The sequence below is a fragment of the Myxine glutinosa genome, chromosome 9, assembly GCF_964187855.1.
Source record: "Myxine glutinosa chromosome 9, kmMyxGlut1.1, whole genome shotgun sequence".
NCBI classification, from domain to species: domain Eukaryota; kingdom Metazoa; phylum Chordata; class Myxini; order Myxiniformes; family Myxinidae; genus Myxine; species Myxine glutinosa.
In genome coordinates this window covers 146,917,178-146,941,208 of record NC_136269.1, presented here as the reverse complement: position 1 = coordinate 146,941,208, position 24,031 = coordinate 146,917,178, and the positions used below count along the sequence as shown (strand labels likewise).

At 46.7% G+C, this 24,031-nt stretch overlaps 1 protein-coding gene across 1 annotated transcript in view; it reads right to left on the bottom strand.

Annotated features, from left to right (window-relative positions):
- LOC137434802 (glutathione synthetase-like) overlaps window positions 1–24,031 on the bottom strand; it is an 89,096-nt gene that overhangs the window by 13,010 nt on the left and 52,055 nt on the right. Inside the window, exons 6-9 of the mRNA XM_068127916.2 lie at window positions 20,126–20,192; window positions 19,688–19,879; window positions 10,699–10,780; window positions 8,520–8,718 (exon numbers count right to left, since the gene is read on the bottom strand). Of these exons, the coding sequence (XP_067984017.2) occupies window positions 8,520–8,718; window positions 10,699–10,780; window positions 19,688–19,879; window positions 20,126–20,192 (540 nt within the window). The remainder of the gene's footprint in view (window positions 1–8,519; window positions 8,719–10,698; window positions 10,781–19,687; window positions 19,880–20,125; window positions 20,193–24,031) is intronic.

Here is a 24,031-nt window from a genome sequence, read left to right as displayed (position 1 = left end):
CCTTCAACTCCCCATCTCCCTCTCCTCACGCTGCCTTCACCTCCCACTCTCCCTCTCCTCACGCTGCCTTCACCTCCCACTCTCCCTCTCCTCATGCTGCCTTCACCTCCCCCTCTCCTCACGCTGCCTTCACCTCCCCATCTCCTCACTCTGCCTTCCCTTCCCATCTCCTCACGCTGCCTTCACTTCCCCCTCTCCTCACTCTGCCTTCCCTTCCCATCTCCTCACGTTGCCTTCACTTCCCCCTCTCCTCACGCTGCCTTCACCTCCCCCTCTCCTCACGCTGCCTTCACCTCCCCCTCTCCTCACGCTGCCTTCACCTCCCCCTCTCCTCACGCTGCCTTCCCTCCCCCTCTTCTCACGCTACCTTCACCTCCCCCTCTCCTCACTCTGCCTTCACCTCCCCCTCTCCTCAGGCTGCCGTCACCTCCCCCTCTCCTCACGCTGCCTTCACCTCCTCCTCTCCTCACGCTGCCTTCCGTTCCCATCTCCTCACGCTGCCTTCACCTCCCCCCCTCTCCTCACTCTGCCTCCAACTCCCCTTCTCCTCACGCTACCTTCACCTCCCCCTCTCCTCACTCTGCCTTCACCTCCCCCTCTCCTCAGGCTGCCGTCACCTCCCCCTCTCCTCACGCTGCCGTCACCTCCCCCTCTCCTCACGCTGCCTTCCCTTCCCATCTCCTCACGCTGCCTTCCCTTCCCATCTCCACACGCTGCCTTCAACCCCCCCCCCCCCTCATCTCCTCACGCTGCCTTCACGTCCCCATCTCCTCACGCTGCCTTCCCTTCCCATCTCCTCACGCAGCCTTCCCTTCCCATCTCCTCATGCTGGCTTCCCTTCCCATCTCCTCACACTGCATTCCCTTCCCATCTCCTCAGGCTGCCTTCCATTCCCATCTCCTCACGCTGCCTTCCTTTCCCCTCTCCTCACGCTGCCTTCCATTCCCCTCTCCTCATGCTGCCTTCCCTTCCAATCTCATGCTGCCTTCCTTTACCCTCTCATCACGCTGCCTTCCCTTCACATCTCCTCACGCAGCCTTCCCTTCCCATCTCCTCACGCTGGCTTCCCTTCCCATCTCCTCACACTGCGTTCCCTTCCCATCTCCTCACGCAGCCTTCCCTTCCCCTCTCCTCACGCTGCCTTCCATTCCCCTCTCCTCATGCTGCCTTCCCTTCCAATCTCATGCTGCCTTCCTTTACCCTCTCATCACGCTGCCTTCCCTTCACATCTCCTCACGCAGCCTTCCCTTCCCATCTCCTCACGCTGGCTTCCCTTCCCATCTCCTCACACTGCGTTCCCTTCCCATCTCCTCATGCTGGCTTCCCTTCCCATCTCCTCATGCTGGCTTCCCTTCCCATCTCCTCACACTGCGTTCCCTTCCCATCTCCTCACGCAGCCTTCCCTTCCCATCTCCTCACACTGCGTTCCCTTCCCATCTCCTCACGCAGCCTTCCCTTCCCATCTCCTCATGCAGCCTTCCCTTCCCATCTCCTCATGCTGGCTTCCCTTCCCATCTCCTCACACTGCGTTCCCTTCCCATCTCCTCATGCAGCCTTCCCTTCCCATCTCCTCACACTGCGTTCCCTTCCCATCTCCTCACGCAGCCTTCCCTTCCCATCTCCTCACACTGCGTTCCCTTCCCATCTCCTCATGCAGCCTTCCCTTCCCATCTCCTCATGCTGGCTTCCCTTCCCATCTCCTCACACTGCGTTCCCTTCCCATCTCCTCAGGCTGCCTTCCATTCCCATCTCCTCACGCTGCCATTCCTTTCCCCTCTCCTCACGCTGCCTTCCATTCCCCTCTCCTCACGCTGCCTTCCCTTCCAATCTCATGCTGCCTTCCTTTACCCTCTCATCACGCTGCCTTCCCTTCTAATCTCACGCTGCCTTCACTTTCACTCTCCTCACGCTGCCTTCCCTTCCCCTCTCCTCCTACCACCTTCCCTTCCCCTCTCCTCCTACCACCTTCCCTTCCACTCTCCTGCTGCTGCCTTCCCCTTCCCTCTCTTCCACCCCACTCTACTCACTGCAAACCGCAGGCTTTCCGGATGGCCTTGGCACATTGTCCAAGATAAGTAAAACCATGACTGCAACGTTCTTCAACACCAGGTAGTTTTACACCTCTTGGACGAGGCAGTTTTTAGCCAATCGGTGAACATTGCGGCAGTAACCCACGCTCTCCTGTTTGCACGCCAGAATCTCGGGAGCTGGCTCTTGTTCTTAACTTGGAGTGCACGGGGATTTAACGATCGGAATAGCGATCGGAAGAGCAGCATCGGCTTTACGATGAAGGCCCCTGCAGCATTGCCACAAAGGAGGAAGGTAAATCGATCCTTAGCCACCTTGACCCCCGGAGCAGATTTTTTACTCCTTGGATAGGACAGCACGAGACGGCATCCTCTTACAAACCTGCTCTGACATGAATCCCTTCACCTTAAGTTCCAATGAGCTGCGATGGATATTTCTTCGGAGCATCATGGTCAGCTTATATTGCTTGCCCAAGTAAGTTTACGTGATGGAGGCCGAATCTTTTTTTGAATTTCTCAAACCAGCCCTTGCTGGCGTGGAGCATGTGGGTACTGTGGTTGAACTTGAGCCTTTGACTTCCTGGTTGAGATGTTGGTAAATCCTTAATGCTTTCTCCGGTATCACGGGTACTCTTTTACTCTTTTCTGGGTTTGGCCCTCAATTGAAATATTAAGTGCATTTTCCATCCTTTCAACACAACCCCGCCCCACCCCCCATGCCTTCCCATGCCTCCTCCCTCCAAGCCCTCTCCCTCCCACAGATCTCCCAATGATGTCCCTGTTCTCTGCTGTTATACTTGTGTGCTTCCCTCTCTCTCCCCATATTGCCTCCCGCTCCCTTTATTGTACAGTCACGTGAAAAAGTAAGTACACCCCATGTAAAGTTTTGACTTTTTCAACATATTTCAACATACAGCTATTTGATCTTCATTTCAACAATATTGATAGATAAAGGTGATATAATATAACAAATATCATGAAACATTTACATTTTGTAGTCCATTGTATAATTCAAATAAACATAAATGCAAATTTCGCATGTGGAAAAAGTAATTACACCCCTACATTTATCACTACTTCAAATATCTAAAATTAGAATCAGGTGCACCAGCTCAGGTGCAAATGATTCGAACATCGTTGGAGAGGATCTTGGAGGAACCTGTCTTATTTAAACCTCAGACATTTAGTTTGGTTTGCTCTTTGTTGTTGAAGTGTGCGGCGTCACCATGCCTAGATCAAAAGAGCTCTCTGAGGCCTTCAGAAAGAAGGTTATAGATGCCTACGAGTCTGGGAAGGGATTTTAAAAGATCTCCAAACAATTTGAAATCAAACAATTCGACTGTCCGGAAGATCATCTACAAGTAGAGAAGATTCCACACAACTGCCAACTTGTTCAGGCCAGGCCGCCCCAGCAAGTTCAGCCCGAGAGCAGACCGCAACATGCTGAAAGAAGTCTCTAAGAGCACCAGAATGTCATCACGGGACCTACAGGTAGCTCTTGCCACTGGTGATGGCAAAGTGCATGAGTCTACCATTAGAAAGAGGCTGCACAAATTTGATCTACATGGGAGGTGTGCAAGGAGGAAACCTTTGCTGTCCAGACAGAACATCAGGGCAAGACTAAAGTTTGCCAATGAACACCTAGGCAAAGACCAGCACTTCTGGAACAATGCGCTCTGGACAGATGAGTCAAAGGTAGAGCTATTTGGCCACAGTACCAGAAGACATGTTTGGCGAAAACCAAAGACAGCATTTCACCACAAGAACCTAATACCAACTGTAAAGCATGGTGGTGGAAATATTATGGTTTGGGGCAGCTTTGCTGCATCAGGGCCTGGGCAGCTCACCATCATATAATCCACTATGAATTCTTCATTGTACCAGAGGGTGCTTGAGGATAATGTGAGGCCATCTGTCGGAAAGTTGAAGCTCAACCGAAGGTGGACCTTGCAACATGACAATGACCCTAAACATACCAGTAAATCCACCAAGCAATGGCTGAACAGAAAGAAATGGAGGGTTCTGGAATGGCCAAGTCAAAGCCCAGATCTAAATCCCATCGAGATGTTGTGGGGGGGATTTGAAACGAGCTGTGCATGCAAGAAACCCCTCAAACATCGCACAGCTGAAAGAATTCTGCATGGAGGAGTGGGCAAAAATTTCTCCCAGTCGATGTCAGAGACTGGTCGACAGTTGTAAGAAACGCCTACTTGAGGTTGTTTCTGCCAAAGGGGGCAATACCACCGATTAGAGCAGTGGTTCTTAACCTTTTTAAAGGCTCAGAACCTGAACGAAACCCACAGAACACTCACGGAACCCCTCAAATTTGACAAAAAAATTTAAGAAGAATTGCATCTTAATGCGTTTTCTGTTCTTCTTTTCGGGAGGCGATCTGGGAAATGCGTGGTTTTGTTTTGGCGAGGGCCACCCTCAAATCATTTTCGCATGCAAGCCTGCTCCTTTTCTTTGTTTTAATGTCCACCAGTTTCGAAAATGCATGCTCGCAGAGATACGTTGTAATGAACGGCGTGAGGATCTCAAGGGAATTTTAGTGATGTGAGGATACCCTTCCATTTGGCGGCACCAAAACGTTGAGAGCGTTGTTGTGCCGAAGAGTTGTTGTTGAGTCTGGCTCTGCTGAAATCCGATGAGGTCGTCGAGGTATTGGTCGTTGACATCTGCCGTTGCAACGTCGAAACTAAACGGCTGCCGCACCCATGCTGGGTATTGCTCTTGGTCGGGGAAGTAGCCGTCGAATGACTTTCCCAGCTCATCCAAGTGCGTGGCAATCGCTTGCCTCAGCTCCCCCGGTAGAGCAGTGCCTCCAACTTCAGACTCATCTTTGATCCCGCTCACGCACTCGTCCAGTAGCGAAAAGTTCGCGAAGTTGTCGTTCTCTGTTCGCCGCCTCCACAACGGTAACTTCTTTCGGAAAGCGCTCAGCTTTTCTTCAGATTCGATGACATTCACTCCACCGCCCTGCATCTGGCAATTGAGATGATTGTGTGCGTCGAAGATGTCAGCCAAGTACGCCAAGGCGAGGATGAACTCTGACTCTTGGAAGTGCATTGCATGGCAATGCTGGTGTTCTCGCAAAAACAGGGCTAATTCTACACGCAAGGCAAAAACAGGGCTAATTCTACATGCAAGGCAAAAACACGGCTCACTACCTTCCCTCGTGATAACCATCAAACGTTAGAGTGGTAGAGAAGGACTTCAAATTCAGAGCCGATTTCATTGCACAGCTCTTTGAAGATGCGATGATTCAGAGCACGGCTTCACACGTAATTCAGTTTCAACGACGATTTTCAGAACATTGGCCAGTTTTGTCGGCAGGGTTTTGATGCCAGCACGTGTCTGTGCAGGACGCAGTGCGTGACGATGGTGTGTGGTGCATCGGCCTTCACCAGCGCTCCAAAACCGGAGTTGCATCCCAGCATGGCTGGAGCTCCGTCCGAGCAAACTGCAGACACCATGTTCCACAAGAGGCCGTTGCTTCTGAAGAAGTCGTCCACAAGCTTCTTCATGTCAGCTGCCTTCGTCGTTGTTGTGAGAGGCTTGCAGAACAGAAAGTCTTCCTTGGTCTCGTCTCCTTTGACATAACGCACAAATAAGATGAGCTGGCTCAAATTCGGAACGTCGGTGGTCTTGTCGATTTGAAGGCTGAATTTCTTCGGGCTCGCGACTAAATCTGCAACTACCTGGGTGAGGATGTCGTTGCTCATGTCGTCGATTCTGCATCTGATGGTGTCATTTGAGAGTGGAATGAGACAACTTGTTTTCAGCAGCCTTTCCCAGCATGATGTTGGCCATCTTCAACGAGGCCGGTTTGATGAGTGTCTCGTCAACTGTGTGCGGTTTGCCCTGCTTTGCGATCAGGTACGCAACTTCATACGACGCGGTGAGGATCGGTTTGTTAATTGGAACGAAGCTGAGAGTGGGCAAGGTAGCACTTGCGTCGAATCGGACTCTCTTCAATTGGAATTCATCCAGCGTTGCGTCTTTGTACTGGCCCTCGCCGTGCAGTTTTTTTGAAGTGTTCCCGTAGTTTTGCTGGTGCTAGCTAGGCTGGAGTTGCTCAACTTGACATTACAAAGCATGCATTGAGGACGCTGACTTCCGTCCCATTCCGTCAAACACGTGAACCCGTACCGCACGTAATCCTCCGAACACTTCCTTTTTTTGCTCAACATACTGCAAAAAAATGAAAAAAGTAACAAACTGATCTTAATCGAGTTCGGGCAAATAATTATATGACAAAAATTTAAAAAGGACCATGCTTAAATATAATCAGTACCCCTCTGAAAACTGAGAAATTTTAACGAAGAAAACATAACTTATAGTTACGATGACGGGATTTATTATCGACAACTCTATGTCACTTCAAATCCAATTATAATATTACATAGAAAACTGCGAATTGTAAGTTTTGAATTGCGACCAAAGGAGTTATATCACCTCCACCTAATTTTCTGAGTAATTCAATCATATTTTATGATCACCATCCACTTTTGACTTTAATATAACTGAACCGGCCCTGCATATCCACAAACATTTTCCAACTTACTTTTCAATTAATCAGTAACTCCAAAGTAAGGCGCGACCAATGACCCACGGCGCACGGCAAGCTAATCGAGGCTATTCACTGGAATTTCCGTACACCTGCAAAGTCCAATATCCAGTAAGTAAGCAAGTTAGCACCATCAACAGAATAATTAGCAAGTTGCTCATTGATTCAACTTACTACAGTCAGTGTGAAACAACTTATCTTAAGCACAGACCAGAGAAACCATGAATGGGATGGGAATACAATTACAAATAACATTTCCATTCGTTCATAACATACATAACATACATTCGTTCTTTCCTGGGAAAACCACATTTCAAATCTGGCCTCCAAAGCCAGTCGCCGACTGGGCATCCTCCGTCGTGCGAAGTCCTTCCTTGGCACACCTGAGCTCCTCACCACATACAAGGCTTTCATCCGCAGCTCAATGGAATACTGCTCTCCTCTCTGGGCTGGTGCTCCTGCCTCACACCTAGCTCGTCTTCACGCTGTTGAAACCAAACCGTTCAGAATCATTGGAATCTCCCGCGATGAAGCTAACTTCAAGGGCCTTTCACTTACTCACCGCAGGCAGGTTGGTGGTCTTTCTGTCTTCTACCGACTCCTCTCTGGCCTTGCCCCCCCCAGCTCTCTCCGGGCTCTGTCCCCCAAATATTTCTACAGGTCGCACAAGATCTGCCTGCAACCCTCTTATGGTTAAACTGCCAAAATCAAGACTCTCTGCTCACCTTCACTCCTTCATTCCTCTTTTCTCCACCTCTGGAACAAACTCCCTCACTCTCTTCAATCCCACTCCACCCTCCAGGTCTTTAAAACAGCTGTTCACCACCATCTCTTATCTTCCCCCATCCAAAACCTTGATCTTTTCTACCTCCGCTAATTTCACCCCACTTTTTTGAAAAGTGGCCAGACGGAAGCCAAACAGTTCAATCTTGGTCTCATCAGACCACAGAATTTTGTTTCTCACAGTCTGAGAGTCCTTTCGGTGCTTTTTTGCAAACTCCAAGTGGGCTTTCATGTGTGTTTCACTGAGGAGAAGCTTCCGTCTGGCCAGTCTGCCATAAAGCCCAGATCGGTGGAGTGTTGCAGTGAAGGTTGTCCTTCTGGAAGTTTCTCCCATCTCCACACAAGATCTCTGGAGCTCAGCCAGAGTGACAATCGGGTTCTTGGTCACATCTCTTAGCAAGGCCCTTCTCCCCGATTGCTCAGTTTGGCCGGGCGGCCAGCTCTCGGAAGAGTCCTGGTTGTTCCAAACTTCTTCCATTTAAGAATTATGGAGGCCACTGTGCTCTTGGGAACCTTCAATGCATCAGAAATTTTTTTGTAGGCTTCCCCAGATCTGTGCCTCGACACAATCCTGTCTCTGAGCTCTGCAGGCAGTTCCTTCGACCTCATGGCTTGGTTTTTGCTCTGAAATGCATTGTCAGCTGTGAGACCTTATATAGACAGGTGTGTGCCTTTCCAAATCATGTCCAATCAATTGAATTTACCACACGTGGACTCCAATCAAGGTGTAGAAACATCTCAAAGATGATCAAGAGAAATGGGAGGCACCTGAGCTAAATTTCAAGTGTCATAGCAAAGTGTCTGAATACTTATGTAAATGTGATATTTCAGTTTTTTATTTTTAATAAATTTGCAAAACCTTCTAAAATCCTGTTTTCTCTTTGTGATTTTGGGGTATTGAGTGTAGATTGATGAGGGAAAAAATGAATTTAAACGATTTCAGCATAAGGCTGCAACATAACAAAATGTGAAAAAAGTGAAGGGGTCTGAATACTTTCTGAATGCACTGTATATGTGTGATAGCTCCAATACAAGCCTTAGATTATGTGAAATTTTTAAAATGAATAAAAAACACTGAAGGTTCACATAAAAGTAAATGAATCATTTCCATTAATACCATTAGGTTTGGCCAAGAATACCTGACGTAACTGCCAAACACCCCAAGCTCGCTGACACATGGCTGCACATGACATGGAGCTCCAGGGCAAATAACTACATTCCGTGATGAAGGTGGCCGGAAGCGATGCATGAGGATATAGGCCGCACGGTCCATTCCTCTTTCTCCGTCTCGGCCAGAAGTCAGGACACGTACCATATCTTCATCGTAAAGGTTGTTCCCTGCCAACAACAGAAGAAGAAGAACCACCTTTAGAGGCCACTTTTCCCCGCAGAGCAGGGGTTGGCCTTTTTCAGGCACCGTTGTCCCCTATTTGAAGCAATGTTTTACGGCCGGATGCCCTTCCTGCCGCCAACCCTGTTGGTCGCCTTTCACGACAAACAGGGAATTACCAGTGAACTGGTACTCAATTTGCCGACCTCCGAAGGATGACAGGCTGAGTTAACCCCCCTGGCGTTAATTCAGCGATCGACTGGGATTCGAACCCAGGATCCTAGGATCCTAAGCAGGCACCCTAGCCGCTAAGCCAACACCAGGCATTCCCTGCTAACAACAGCCACAATTAAATTAAAAACATTGAAACAAGAGTGATTGAAATAATGACAGAAGCAGCAATAACTAGAAGGGCACTCAGTAGAGAGCATACCTCCGCCAGGCTGAACATTTTATGTTTTCTATCCCACTGATAGGCCGGATCTGGATTCGGACCTAAACCAAAATCGAATCGGCTTGTTCTTGTCACCTTACCAACTCATCCACCTTGTTTGGTCAGAACTCGTCCACAACTTTTTGAAATATCGTGCAATATATCGCTTTTGGCTCCATCTTTGAATGGTGAAAAATTACTTTAAAATATTCTCAGATCCAGATCCAGATCTTCACCAAGATCGAATCGATTCGTCCTTGTCACACACTCAACTTGTCCACTAAGTTTCGTCGGAATCAGTCAACAACTTTTGATCTATCCTGTTCAAAAACAACCAGACAAACAGCCAGGGGTGAAAACATACCTCATCCCACCTTTGGTGGCAGAGGTAATCAAGGTATATGTATATTATTAAATAAATTAATACATCATTACATTTACACGTTCTGAAATTATATGGGGGTCAATGATGCCTCAAGGTCGATGGTGATGCACCCGCCGGGACTCCCCGCAAGCACAACGCCCTGCCGCCGGAACTCCCCTCGAGGGCCGCATCATGCCTCAGGGACTACCCTCGAGCGCCGCGCCCTGCCGCCGGGACTCCCCTCGAGCGCCGCGCCCTGCCTCCGGGACTCCCCTCGAGCGCCGCGCCCTGCCTCCGGGACTCCCCTCGAGCGCCGCGCCCTGCTGCCGGGACTCCCCTCGAGCGCTGCGCCCTGCCGCCGGGACTCCCCTCGAGCGCTGCGCCCTGCCGCCGGGACTCCCCTCGAGGGCCGCATCATGCCTCAGGGACTACCCTCGAGCGCCGCGCCCTGCCGCCGGGACTCCCCTCGAGCGCCGCGCCCTGCCTCCGGGACTCCCCTCGAGCGCCGCGCCCTGCCTCCGGGACTCCCCTCGAGCGCCGCGCCCTGCCTCCGGGACTCCCCTCGAGCGCCGCGCCCTGCTGCCGGGACTCCCCTCGAGCGCTGCGCCCTGCCGCCGGGACTCCCCTCGAGCGCTGCGCCCTGCCGCCGGGACTCCCCTCGAGGGCCGCATCATGCCTCAGGGACTCCCCTCGAGCGCCGCGCCCTGCTGCCGGGACTCCCCTCGAGCGCCGAGCCCTGCTGCCGGGACTCCCCTCGAGCGCCATATAATTCAAGACGCCCTGTATAATTTTATTGTTTACTGTGTCTGATTAATAATGGAAACCATTCTTTCAATTTTGAAAAGTACAAACAAGTTTCACTGATTTCAGAGAAAGTAGTTTAAAGGATAGAAACAATTCTGAAATGTTATTTTATGATTATTTAGATCAATTATTATTTAGGATTGATTATTTTGAGGTGTTCAGTGCACTTTGAGATCCCAAAACTCAGTGGCTTTATATAATATTCCGCTCACCAAGGAAATACCAAAGGTTTACCATATGTATCTTTTTGAATCTAATGTGCAACTTTTCTACAATTACTCCTAACTATACGTGTATGCAATTTTTCTCTGATCAAGGGTTCTTCATTTATGTAGGCATGGTCCTGCACAACTTCATCACACATTTCCTCCTCTTCCCTCTACATACCTCCGCCCTCTCGTTGTGGTTTAAGCACATACTGGTCTGGATTAGCCAGTGCCTTCTGCACAGCCATATCTCCCTCTTCACCCTGGAGAAAAAGGTTGTTTAGAAACAAAAAGGAGGTAAATTGGTACACACAGGTTTACTCTAAATTTTATGTTGTTGAACGTCCAAGACTGTTGAACACAAAGTAATTTTTGAATATATTGTCTGCATGACGACGATGCTATTGAAGGCGATACCACAATAAGCATTGAGATTTCCGGTCGGGGATCGGTGCAAGTGGATGACTGAGTTGCTGTTGTGTCCTGATCTATACACAAAGAATTAAGTTAAGCACCCCCCCCCCGTTTTTTTACAACCTCGCACATTACAAGTTTGTTGTCGTCAAAACAGTGTAATATACCCATGATATTGCTATATTTTCTGGAGAAGTGATATTATGGTCACATAAAAACATAACAATCATGCCGTTTTCAATATTTTATTCTGAATAATTTAAGGTGAAATTTTTTGGGAATTTTAGGCATATTTTCACCTCAATTTAAGTATGGAGCTATAGGTCCATCACGGACAGTGTGGATGACGTTTATGTTTTCTAACGTACAGTCATTGTTCTGAGAAGACCTCTAGCGATCTTTGCGTCAATAACGTGTGTAGGACCCACGTGATCGGATCACTGACTCAACCCTACGTCTCATAGACCCTATAAGCCGTCGTATGCGTTGCTGTGGCAGGTTGTTCCATTCCCGATGTAATGCACGTTCCAATTCATCCAGATTGGCTATTGGAGGGACCATCTTCGCAATTTGTCGTCCCAACATGTCCCAAACGTGCTCGAGGGGGTTCAACCTGCCACAGCAACGCATACGACGGCTTACAGGGTCTATGAGACGTAGGGTTGAGTCAGTGATCCGATCACGTGGGTCCTACACACGTTATTGATGCAAAGATCGCTAGAGGTCTTCTCAGAACAATGACTGTACGTTAGAAAACATAAACGTCATCCACACTGTCCGTGATGGACCTATAGCTCCATACTTAAATTGAGGTGAAAATATGCCTAAAATTCCCAAAAAATTTCACCTTAAATTATTCAGAATAAAATATTGAAAACGGCATGATTGTTATGTTTTTATGTGACCATAATATCACTTCTCCAGAAAATATAGCAATATCATGGGTATATTACACTGTTTTGACGACAACAAACTTGTAATGTGCGAGGTTGTACAAAAACGGGGGGGGGGTGCTTAACTTAATTCTTTGTGTATATGTTGTGTCCTGATCTATGTTGTGTCCTGATCTATGTTGTGTCCTGATCTGTTCTCTGCCCTAGCTCTTCCACGAGAGTAGACATTGAACAATATATAAAATAAATAAATAAAGGTATGCTTGCTCTTGTTCAACAATCTATAATATTGTCCTGTGATTCCCCTTGGTGAAGATCGGGAAATCACGAATAGCCAAAGCGAGCGTTAATGGAAGCATTCAATTCAATAGCGGATTTTATATCGACACGTGGGCAGAAGAACGAAGAAGAAGAAGAAGCTGGAGGCGATTACCTGGATGGCCTCGTTGATGTCTTCACTCAGAAAAGTAACTCAAATGGGAATGGATTAAAATGTACAGGGAAAAATAATACAACGCTTTATTGCCACGGATGCCGATAATACAAAATAAAACGCGCGATAATTAATGTCCTAAATTGGGACGTCCCCACGACAGACTTATAACACACACGAGGGGAGAATTTAAATGAAAATAACCGTGGTGTGTGTGTGTGTGTGTGTGTGTGTGTGTGTGTGTGTGTGTGTGTGTGTGCGTGCGCGCACACGTTTAGCTCAACCACTTGCAGTCTCGTTGGGGTTCGTCGGTTCGTCCGGTGCGTTGGTGGGAACCGCCCGGTCGTTGGCGGGAACCGCCCGTTCCCGCGCTGCTAGGCCTCCATTCCCTTGTGTGCACCTGGCACATCCGTGCCCCCTCCAGGCAGGTCGCGTGAGTGAGCGAATGATCCGCAGCTTCCCTCGTTCCGGCTGTAGGTCACGTCCCGCACACCATCGCTCGCCAATGTCCGGAACCAAGAGGAGAGACCCAATGGCAGAGGAATGCGTGAGGGCCAAGCGAGAGAGAAGGGAAGAGAGTCCAAGGCCAGGAGAAGAACGACGTCTGGGCGCGAAGGGATCCAAAACGAGAGGGGCCAAATGCCGGCCAGCCGTGGTTTTTACGTCCTGTCTCCTGACGTCATCGGTCCTCCCTTCCAATCAGTCCGTCGCCTCTCGACCTCTAGAATGTTCTTCCCATGTCAGTCCTTCACCATTGGCCGAGCGCTTCGCGCTCTCCTCCTCATGCCATCGGTCGGTGGCCAATCAGTCCGTCGCTTCCTTCTACCAATCAGTGGGTCGCTCCTTGCTTCGCCCAGAGTCAATCAAGTCCTTCCTTACTCTGGCCTTTCATTGGTCAACTCCCGCCCAATAGCGAGTCCTTCTGGGCGTGGCTCTCGGCCTGCCTGACCGATGTGTGGCTGCCAAGTCGGGGTTGTCAGCCCAAGAGCATCATCTGGGTTCCGGTTAGGTTTTATTGTGGGGGGGGGGGGGGGGGGGGGGAGGGGGGAATTTAATTAGCATGTGTGGTGCTAATGAGCCTGCCTAGTGTCTATGTGCGTTGCCATACGGGACGTAGGATAAATCACAAGGTCTCACACACAGGGGAATTAAGATCATCCCTACGATAACAAGCATTCTGAGTATTGCGCTGCAATACATGTCCCCGACCAAAGTTCAAAGTGCCATAACTTTGTCAAAAATGATCGAATATGCAAATTTATGCACGGTTGATGCTGGTTTTCAAACTTGATCTGCGTTATGCTGAGACACATGTGTGTACAAAATTTTGTTGAAATCAGCCAATGTTTGGTGGAGTTATCGCACGAAACCAAAGTGTGACAGACGAACCTCATTAAATATGCAAATTTATGCACGGTTGAATGTGGGCGCGGATGATGTGAGACCGGGTTATCCTGACCAGGTTATCCTGACCGGGTTATCCTGACCGGGTTATCCTGACCAGGTTATCCGCGGACCGTGGAAGCTAGGTTACTTCTGACGCGTACTGTGTGTACTGCTAAGAGGGCAGAGTATCAGATACATATTTTAAGAAGTATTCACACAGATTATACGCACAGAAGCATATGGTAAAGTGACATTACAACCTCCCTAGATGTATTGTTGATTTATTGGTAAACGATGTGAATTCAATGTATTCTTGTCTGATATGAAGAATTGTGTCAATGGAAACAAAATTCAGTGAAAACGTTTTTGACTTGATGCTTATTCTCGGAAAGCATTTTAAAGAACAGTCCACGATTACAGCATATTGTACACAAGGAATATTAACAGCTTTGACTTACCGCACTCCAAAGTATAGTCCGGAAAACTGTTGGGGAAATTACCAAGGGTTATTTACCTACAGGTTCTGAATCGTTCCCAATCACTAATTACCTCAGGACGGGCTTACCTGTGATTCGCACTCGGGACTTCGATTTATACACCTCGCAGACAGGTCAGCAGAAGCACGAGAAAATACGTTGTTTTTCAAGATCAATGATCGATGTGTATATATATATATGTTGCTCGGCTTGGCTCCGCCCCTCCTGAAAGAGCGCGCTGTGTCGCGCTTTTGACGTTCGCGAGACGAGGCTGAGGGCGCGCGTTGCGGCTTGAGGAGAACTCTAGAATAAACAAAGTGCCATAACTTTGTCAAAAATGATCGAATATGCAAATTTATGCACGGTTGTTGCTGGTTTTCAAACTTGATCTGAGGCATGCTGAGACACGTGTGTGTCACGCCTCGCCTCGTTGATAAGCCCGCAAGGTCGCTCCGTGCAGCGGCCTGCACGTATTGCACTGTGTGAATTATATAAATTATTACCAACTCATGGTCTGAGGTACGGGCGATTCAAGAGATATCCATATTTTTTTTTTCCGTTTAATTAACGATATCTGCCAAACCACGTGCCCTATCGCAAATTCCAAAATGACATTTTAGTAGACTGATATGCTGAACAGATCTGTGAAGTTTCCCCTCGATTGGATCAAAAATGAGGGAGGGGCTCGGTTTTAAAGGTTCATGCTTAAAAACGTCATAACTCTGAAACCATGTGACGCATGACGTCATGCTCGCTGACTTTTTTGTTCGTCATGGGTATGTGATTCTGCCTGCAAAGTTTGGCCTCGATCTGTTCAGCCGTTGCAGAGAAAAAGGGGTTTTCGTGTTTACACGAAAAACAATATGGCGGCCGACCCACGTGACCTGTGACGTCATAATTACCATTAAAATATTCTACAGACCGAGTCCCTCCTACGGTGAAAATTTTATCTCAATCAGTCCAATTATTGCAGAGAAATTGCTTTTTAAAGGAAATTAAAACTTAAAATGGCACTGAGTTAAGGATCATCAGAATTATCAGAATTCCCAAAGTTCAAAGTGCCATAACTTTGTTAGAAATGATCGAAACGTCGTGAAGTTCGAACTTGATCTGTAGCTTATCATGAGGAAACCATGTGCCAAGTTTGAAATCATTAGCGTTAAGCGTTTAGAAAAAAAGTCCGGAAAACTGTTCTTTGCGTGACGGACTGACGGACTGACGGACGGAGAGACGGCGTGCAAACCTATAGACCCCTCCGGTGTACACCGGTAGGGGACTAATAAGCACAAGGCCATCCTCGTATGACCACAAATATACAAGATTAATCTGACATCCGGGCTGAACAGGTTCCTGACTTATGTACATCAAAATGGTTCTTCCTAACCCCGATTATCGGAGCATCCACCTATACAGATCTACGCGAATCTATGTATCACTCTACCCCAAAATTTGTAACAATATTAAAAGTCAGTGTGTGTATTGTGTCAGTGTGTGTATTGTGTCAGTGTGTGTATTGTGTCAGTGTGTGTATTGTGTCAGTGTGTGTATTGTGTCAGTGTGTGTATTGTGTCAGTGTGTGTATTGTGTCAGTGTGTGTATTGTGTCAGTGTGTGTATTGTGTCAGTGTGTGTAATGTGTCAGTGTGTGTATTGTGTCAGCATGTGTGTGTGTGTGTGTATTGTGTATGTGTGTGTGTGTGTGTGTGTGTGTGTGTATTGTGTGTGTGTGTGTTTGTGTGCGTCAGTGTGTGTGTGTGTGTTGACTTGACGATGGGTTGACTTGATGGGTTGACTGACTGCCTGGACGCAACTGAGGTTGTGGATCTACTGATGTACCATCTATTGATGTGGATCCATGATCGAGGTTGTGGATCCGCCGTTTGGAGAGGTCCTGGGCTGAAAGGATCGAAACCCCGAGGAAGAACGGTGCCCAGCTGATGATCCATGCAGTCGGGGAACTAGTCAATTGCTTACGGGTTAAGGTGCTTACTTTAGGTAGAGAAACTATGTTTGAGGTTTACAATTTAAATAAAGTTGAATATGGGATGTTGTGAAATTAACATCATTTACAACAATCCTTTAAATTATTTAAGTTTAGGAACAACCGATACTGTACAATTAATGAAGTGTGTGTGTGTGTGTGTGTGTGTGTGTGTGTGTGTGTGTGTGTTTGTTTGTGTGTCAGTGTGTGTGTCAGTGTGTGTGTGTGTTGTGTCAGTGTGTGTATTGTGTCAGTATGTGTGTGTTGTGTCAGTGTGTGTGTATTGTGTCAGTATGTGTGTGTGTGTGTGTGTGTGTGTGTGTGTCAGTATGTGTGTGTGTTTGTGTCAGTGTGTGTGTGTGTGTGTGTGTGTGTGTGTGTGTTGTGTATGTGTTGTGTCATTGTATGTGTGTATGTGTGTCAGTGTGTGCCAGTGTGTGTGTGTGTGTTGTGTCAGTGTGTGTGTGTTGTTTAATTGTGTGTATTGTGTCAGTGTGTGTATTGTCAGTGTGTGTGTGTGTGTGTGTGTGTGTGTGTGTTTCAGTGTGTATGTGTTGTGTGAATGTGTGTGTATGTGTTGTGTCAATGTGTGTGTGTGTGTGTGTGTGTGTGTGTGTGTGTGTGTGTGTGTGTGTGTGTGTATTGTGTCAGTATGTGTGTGTGTCAGTGTGTGTATGTGTTGTGTGAATGTGTGTGTATGTGTTGTGTCAATGTGTGTGTGTGTGTGTGTGTGTGTGTGTATTGTGTCAGTATGTGTGTGTGTGTGTGTGTGTGTGTGTGTCAGTATGTGTGTGTGTGTGCCAGTGTGTGTGTTGTGTATGTGTTGTATCATTGTATGTGTGTATGTGTGTCAGTGTGTGCCAGTGTGTGTGTGTGTTGTGTCAGTGTGTGTGTGTGTTGTTTTAGTGTGTGTATTGTGTCAGTGTGTGTGTATGTGTGTATTGTGTCAGTATGTGTGTGCATTGTGTCAGTGTGTGTGTGTGTGTGTGTGTGTGTGTGTCAGTGTGTATGTGTGTGTGTTTCAGTGTGTATGTGTTGTGTCAATGTGTGTGTATGTGTGTCAATGTGTTGTGTCAATGTGTGTGTGTGTGTGTGTGTGTGTGTGTGTGTGTGTGTGTATGTGTGTGTGTGTCAGTGTGTGTGTTTCAGTGTGTATGTGTTGTGTCAATGTGTGTGTGTGTGTGTGTGTGTGTGTGTGTGTTTCAGTGTGTATGTGGTGTGTGTGTGTGTGTGTGTGTGTGTGTGTGTGTGTGTGTGTGTGTGTGTGTGTGTGTGTGTGTGTGTGTGTGTGTGTGTCAGTGTCCTCCATAACTCCAAAATCATTAAACGTAGCAGCCCCAAACTTTGCATGCATACTTCTCGACCTTCAAGAGAGAGCATGACTGAAAACTGTGTGTTTGCGTGTGTTCAAACACCCTTTTTGAAAATGATTAACGGGGTGCTTAGAAGAAAAAGAAAGAAAAAGAAGCCTTACCGCAATGGTGGTCTGCCATCTTGGTCAGCCGACTGTCACATCGCTGGGTTCTTAAGCCGCCATTTTGTTTCGGCCTATTGAGATTGTTCACCCAATAACAGGGAACATGAGCTGGGTTTCGACCGTCGTGAGACAGGTTCCCTGCGTCGGTCCTGCAGATATGCGTGGAAAGAAAGGGTGTCCGGAGAATAATAAGGTCGGTCTTGTGTTTGTTGGGTTTGTAGTTTTTGATTTATTAATGTTCTAAAATATGGCCTGTTGGCTGTTGGTCTTGGCTTGGTGTTGACTAGATGCTAGGCCGCGCAGTTTTCAGCGAATAAAGTCGTCTAAGTGAAGGTTTTGGTTAATGTAATGAACATCATTTTGTGCCGAAGCTTATAAGCTTTTGGTTTATGTTAGGATGGATGATGGATGGCTTAGGATGATGATGTTTTATGATTTTGAAAAGGATTTCCTCTGATAAAAATGGGGTTTTGCTTCAAACACCCTCACAGGCTTAATTCAGCTCGGAATTCGATTTGTGTTTTTGGTTTGGGTCGTTGCTGAAAACGGTTGAACACTAGACGACAACAAATTAGGTGAAAATCCAATACGTTTTGACAAACTCGTGGCATTTAATGAACTAGGGCATGCCCGTACTATATATAAGCTAGGACGTGCCCGTACGTGGGTGCCCGTTCCTTGCCAAAAAAAAAAAAAAAAAAAAATTTGTGTAGGGGTGTGTGTGTGTAAACATCCTAGGGCGTGCCCGTACGTGGGTGCAAAAAAACATGCGTGCAAACAACAACAACAAAAAAAAACTTTGAAACCACGTGGCAGTAACGACCACAGAACCCCCCCCCCCCTCTATTTACATGAATGGTTTGGTCCATTCGCAACGACCACAGAACCCCCCCCTCTATTTACATGCAATGGTTTGGTCCATTCGCAACGCCAAAGCGAACGGCGAACGGCTAAATCGCCATAGCTCGGTAAGTACTTGTCCGATTAATTACAAACCTTGAAAAGGCACATCCTCGGGTCCCCAGCAATATACCTGGCAAGTTTAAAGTATATCGGACCCGTGGTTGTCGAGAAACAGCGGTCACAGACAAACACACAGACACACAGACACACAGACACACAGAGATTACTGGAATTATAGATAGATTAACATGGGAAAGGACGGTTAAACTTCATCATTCCTCCTTCGTTGCTTCGAGCGGCCTCACGGGTTTATTTTAACTCTAATTTGATTTCTGTTTTCGGTTTTAGTCGCAGGTTAGGGTCGGTAAAGGTCTTGGTGGCAAAACAAGTTCGGTAAAATTCCGATACATTTCGACTAATTTATCTCATGGTGTTTGTTATATGGAACGGTAGGTACAGCGAATGCAGGCGACCCTGAGAGTTCATTTTAACTCAGATTCGTTCTCTGTTTCAGTAACAAGTTAAGGTCGATAAAGGCCCTGGTTAACCTAATTTGGTGAGAATCGCTTCACTTTTGACTAATTTACCTCGTGGAGTCATTGAGTCAATGCCGTTTCTGCTAATAAATTGTTATTTCTGCGAATAAAAATTTCCACGTGTTTTTTCACCTCTCCCCCCCGCCCCCCCTTCCCATGCCTCCTCCACCAAGCCCTCTCCCTCCCACAGATCTCCCGATGTCCCTGCTCTCCATCTTGTTCTCCAGCTCCCTTTATCATATGTTTTATGCTTTTTGTGTAAGTTTGTCTTTTTTGTGATCAATGTTAGCTCTTACACGAGCCTCGACCTTGTATGCAAAAAACAAAAAAACAAAAAAAAGGTGTGAGCGAGGTTTTCAGGAAGTTGGACATATGATTGCATGCTTGATGTTGTGAGCAATTGGAATGTGTAAGGACGGTTGTTGGGTGCCTTAAAATGGCGTGGCATCACTTGGAGAACATGTATTGTTGCTGGTCTTAAAGAAGACGTCGTCTCAATGTTCCCTTGTTTCTCTCTGCAATTCACTATAACGAAGCCATTTTGATGATGTCACATCATTCAACATAACATCTTGGTGATTGGTCGAGATACAAAGCACAAAAAGGTTTAATTTTATCAAAAGCAACAAACGAGCATGCAATAGATGGGAGGAAGGAGCAGGTCAATCTCACCTCGTCCAGTCCGTGTATCGTAGTGAAGGTTTGCTGCAGACGGGCAATGCAAGTGCCAGAAAGGCCTAGCGACGAAAGTTCATCAGGAGAAGTCAACTTTTGCTGAACTTTTTTAGTTCCAGCTAACTGGGTGGGTATGTCAGGGCAGCAGGCAGCAAGCGAACGCTCCAGGATGCGACGTACTCGCCATGCCAGGAAATACAGAAAAACAAACGTTAAAATTGAAAAGGAAATGTCATTACCTCACCAAAGAAACTTCAAATGTTACAGCTCTTCTGGAGAAGGTGGTGAGCGGAATTGCACTCAAAATGTTGCATCCTCTCTTCACCAATGTCCATCCTGAAGCAGTGTGCATGTTGTTACGGATATGGAAAGAAAGTTGTAAAGAAGCACCACAATCACCCCAATACTGCGCCCATTAACATTTGAGGAACTTACTACTTCATCATACTGTTGTGGATCGTAGCCCGTGCGGTAATAAACTACCGCCACTTCTTTTTGACCTCTACGTGGGGAAATGAAATTATTACAATTACAAATTTCTTCAACAAAACACAAAAATACAATGTGTTAAAAGTAATCCAATCTTGGTCGAAGTAATCTAATCTAACTTGAAAATAAATATAATCTCTGTATGACCTGGTAAAGGTTGGACAAGACTGGCATGTTGACCTCTTACCTCGTTTGTCTCAAAATGCATACAAGGCTCAATACTTATGTGGTATCTTTGCATCCTTAGCCAAAGGTCACTACCCATCCCCTCCCCCATTTCGTCTGATCTTCTTCACGGCACATTGCTCTCTGAGCTGTGTGAGCATCTAAGTCTGCAAGGTGGCGAAATCTTGACACCTCCTTTACAACAGTGATTGGTGTACAGGTGTTGATATTTTATGCTTGTGAACTGGAATTTCTTCAATTTATAGTCTTGAACTAATAATTCCCCTCAGGGTCACCTTCTCTCTCCAAAGGTAGCTAGAAAAGGCAGCGCCATCACACCCAGACAGATACAGCCGACAGAGCCAGAAGGGGAGAGAGAACCACACGAACCACCTTTAGAGGACATTTTTCCCCGCAAAGCAGAGGTTGGCCTTTTTCAGGCACCGTGGTCCCCTTTTTGAAGCAATGTTTTATGGCCGGATGCCCTTCCTGCCGCCAACCCTGTTAGTCGCCTCTTTCGACAAACGGGGAATTACCGGTGAACTGGTACTCAATTTGCCGACCTCGGAAGGATGATAGGCTGAGTCAACCCCCCCGGCGTTAATTCAGCGATCGACCGGGATTCAAACCCAGGATCCTAGGATCCCAAGCTGGCACCCTAACTGCTAAACCAACAACAGGCCTAGAGAGAGCCACATGGAGACACAGAAAAACTGGAGGGACGCCGGCCTGCCAGACAAGACACGCCACGAGTGGAAAGAGGACTGAATGTGGGCCTGCACTAAAGCATCCTTGGCATCTCTGTTGACAAGGCCGGCAACGTGCAATGCTTCACCAGGGAAGACACATACAAGTACACCACATTATCACCTCTCATGTTTGTCTTGTGTTCCTGACTGTGTCTACCCATGTTACAACATGTTAAGGATAGCTGATGGAAACCGTTACCGTCCAGGTTAAGCATGCAAATCCGTTTTCTCTGTCACTTTTTACTCACGTGTTGCTCCCTGTGCCGCCATCCCCAATACATATTAAACCTGCTATTTCTAAAGTGAGTCGCTTTGCATTTGCAAACGTAGTATCATCTGCAGGCCGAAGTATACTGGCCCTGCTTATTTGCCTTTACAGACTCTGCCCACTGTGCAGACTGCAGCTTAAGCTGATACGTAGCAAATGATGATATGTACATAGCTGATACCTTTTGAACTGTAAAAAAAACAAACACATACACACGGCCAAGAGGAGGTTAGCTCAACTGGGATGGAGAACGAATCATTATTAATGCCCAAGACCAGCCAGTGACACCAGACAAATGGTTTTAAGAAAATGGCAAGTGAAGGTTCTGCAAGGTAGAAACAGAAAGCACAAGCCACCTTCTATCAGGATGTAAAAAAAATCTCAAAAACTCATGTCAGAACAGCTGTACAAACAAAGACAACACAAGGTATGTAGAGTAATCCGCTGGCACATCTGTAAAAACTTCAATATCGCAGTGCCAGAAAATTCAGAAACTTCAGCCATATGGAAGTATAAGTGAGAACAAGGAAGTAATGCTCATATACGACATGATGATTCCATCGAGTGTGAACATAGAAAGCAAGGCATTGTGACCGGAAACATATAAAACGGCATTGCTAATTTTGCCCAACTTTGACAAAAGGAAGCAAAGTGACATGCCTGAGAAAAAAAAGTTAAATAGCCCAATCACATCACAGACACATCACACCCACTGGCAGAAGATTTTTCTTAAATGGCCTTATTTTATCTTTAACTGCTATGTCAAAAGGAAGCAAGTACATGAATGATTTACAATAACTAAAGGAAGCAAGTACCAGCACATGAATGATTTACAATAACTAAAGGAAGCAAGTACCAGCACATGAATGATTTACAATAACTAAAGGAAGCAAGTACCAGCACATGAATGATTTACAATAACTAAAGGAAGCAAGTACCAGCACATGGACGATTTACAATAAAAACAAGAAAAAGAGCAATCAGAGATTGCAAACCCTCGCCAGGATGTATTTTCAGTGATTTTTAAGGCTTTTGTGTTAAAACAAATATGGCGGCCGAACCACGTGACCGATGACGTCATCATTATTTTTTTCCTAAACTAATTTATTCCTAGATTATCCTCAAGAAATTTCATCTTGATCGGATGAAGTTTTGTACTTGTCGAATTATGACATCATAATGGAGGCACCTATGACATCATTAACATATTTTATTCCCCATGAAGAGTTCTTTACAATGAGCCATGTCTCAATTTTTTCTATTCAGCGCTTTCGGAGATATAGAGGTGCAAGGTTTTTCGGTTTTTCCAAAATGGAGCCTGTACCACTTGACATATGACATCATAATTATCATTAAAAAATTCTACAGGTGGAGTTGCACCTATGGTGAAAATTTCCTGTCAATCGGACCAACGGTTGCAGAGAAAATCATATTTATTCTGTGCGGACAACAGAAACAGACAGACAGACAAACAAACAAACAAACGGACTCAAATGCAATACCCTCTCCTCTGGCGAGAGTAACAAAAGGAAACAAATAGCCAAACGAGCTTTTGTAGCTTGCTTCCTTTTGTCAAATTTGCGCAGAATTGAGGTATCAGTTCCCAGCAATTTTGGCCTAAACAATGCAGAAATGAAGATAACCACCACATACCAAGACATCAAAAGTAGGGGCGATACGATCTGGCACCGCGCCATGCTCACCAAAGTCTCCTCCTATGGTATCCATGGAAATCTCCACACATGGCTTGCAGACTTCCTGAACGGTCATAGTGAACGTTTCGCCCTGAATGGAATTCTTTCATCTCCCCTTCCTGTTCAGGCTGGAGTTCCCCAAGGTAGTGTTCTGGGCCCTGTGCTTTTTCTGGTCTTCATCAATGATCTCTATGACTCTCTATAAAATATTCTCTATCTTTCTGCTGATGAATCCACTCTCTGCCACTCCATATCTCAACCCTCAGATTGGCAGGCAGCAGCCTCCTCACTCTCTGCAGACCTGAACAAAATCACAAACTGGTCAAACATGTGGACATGTCTTTCAATCCTGAGAAATCTCACACTCTCACTATGTCTCTCTGAAAACACCATCTGGAAAACCCTCCCATCTATTTTCTCAACAATCCTCTCAAAGAAGTTCTGTCACTCAAGCTTTTAGGTCTCACTATCTGCCATGATCTTTCCTGGGAAAACCACATTTCCAAGCTGGCCTCCAAAGCCAGTCGCCGACTGGGCATCCTCCGTCGTGGGAAGTCCTTCCTTGGCACATCTGAGCTCCTCACCACACACAAGGCTTTCATCCGCAGCTCAATGGAATACTGGTCTCCCCTCTGGGCCGGTTCTCCTGCCTCACACCTAGCTCGGCTTCACGCTGCAGAAACCAAAGCTTTCAGAATCATTGGAATCTCCCGTGATGACGCTGATTCTGAGGGCCTTTCACTCAATCACCGCAGGCAGGTTGGTGGTCTTCCTGTCTTCTACCGACTCCTATGCAGCCTATCCCCCCCAGCTCTCTCTGTGCTCTGTCCCCCAAATATTCCTGCAGGTCGCACACGATCTGCCAGCATCCCTCTTATGGTTGAATGAATGAATGAATGATGGTTAAACGACCTAAATCAAGACTCTCTGCTCACCTTCACTCCTTCATTGCTCTTTCTCTTTCTCCCGCCTCTGG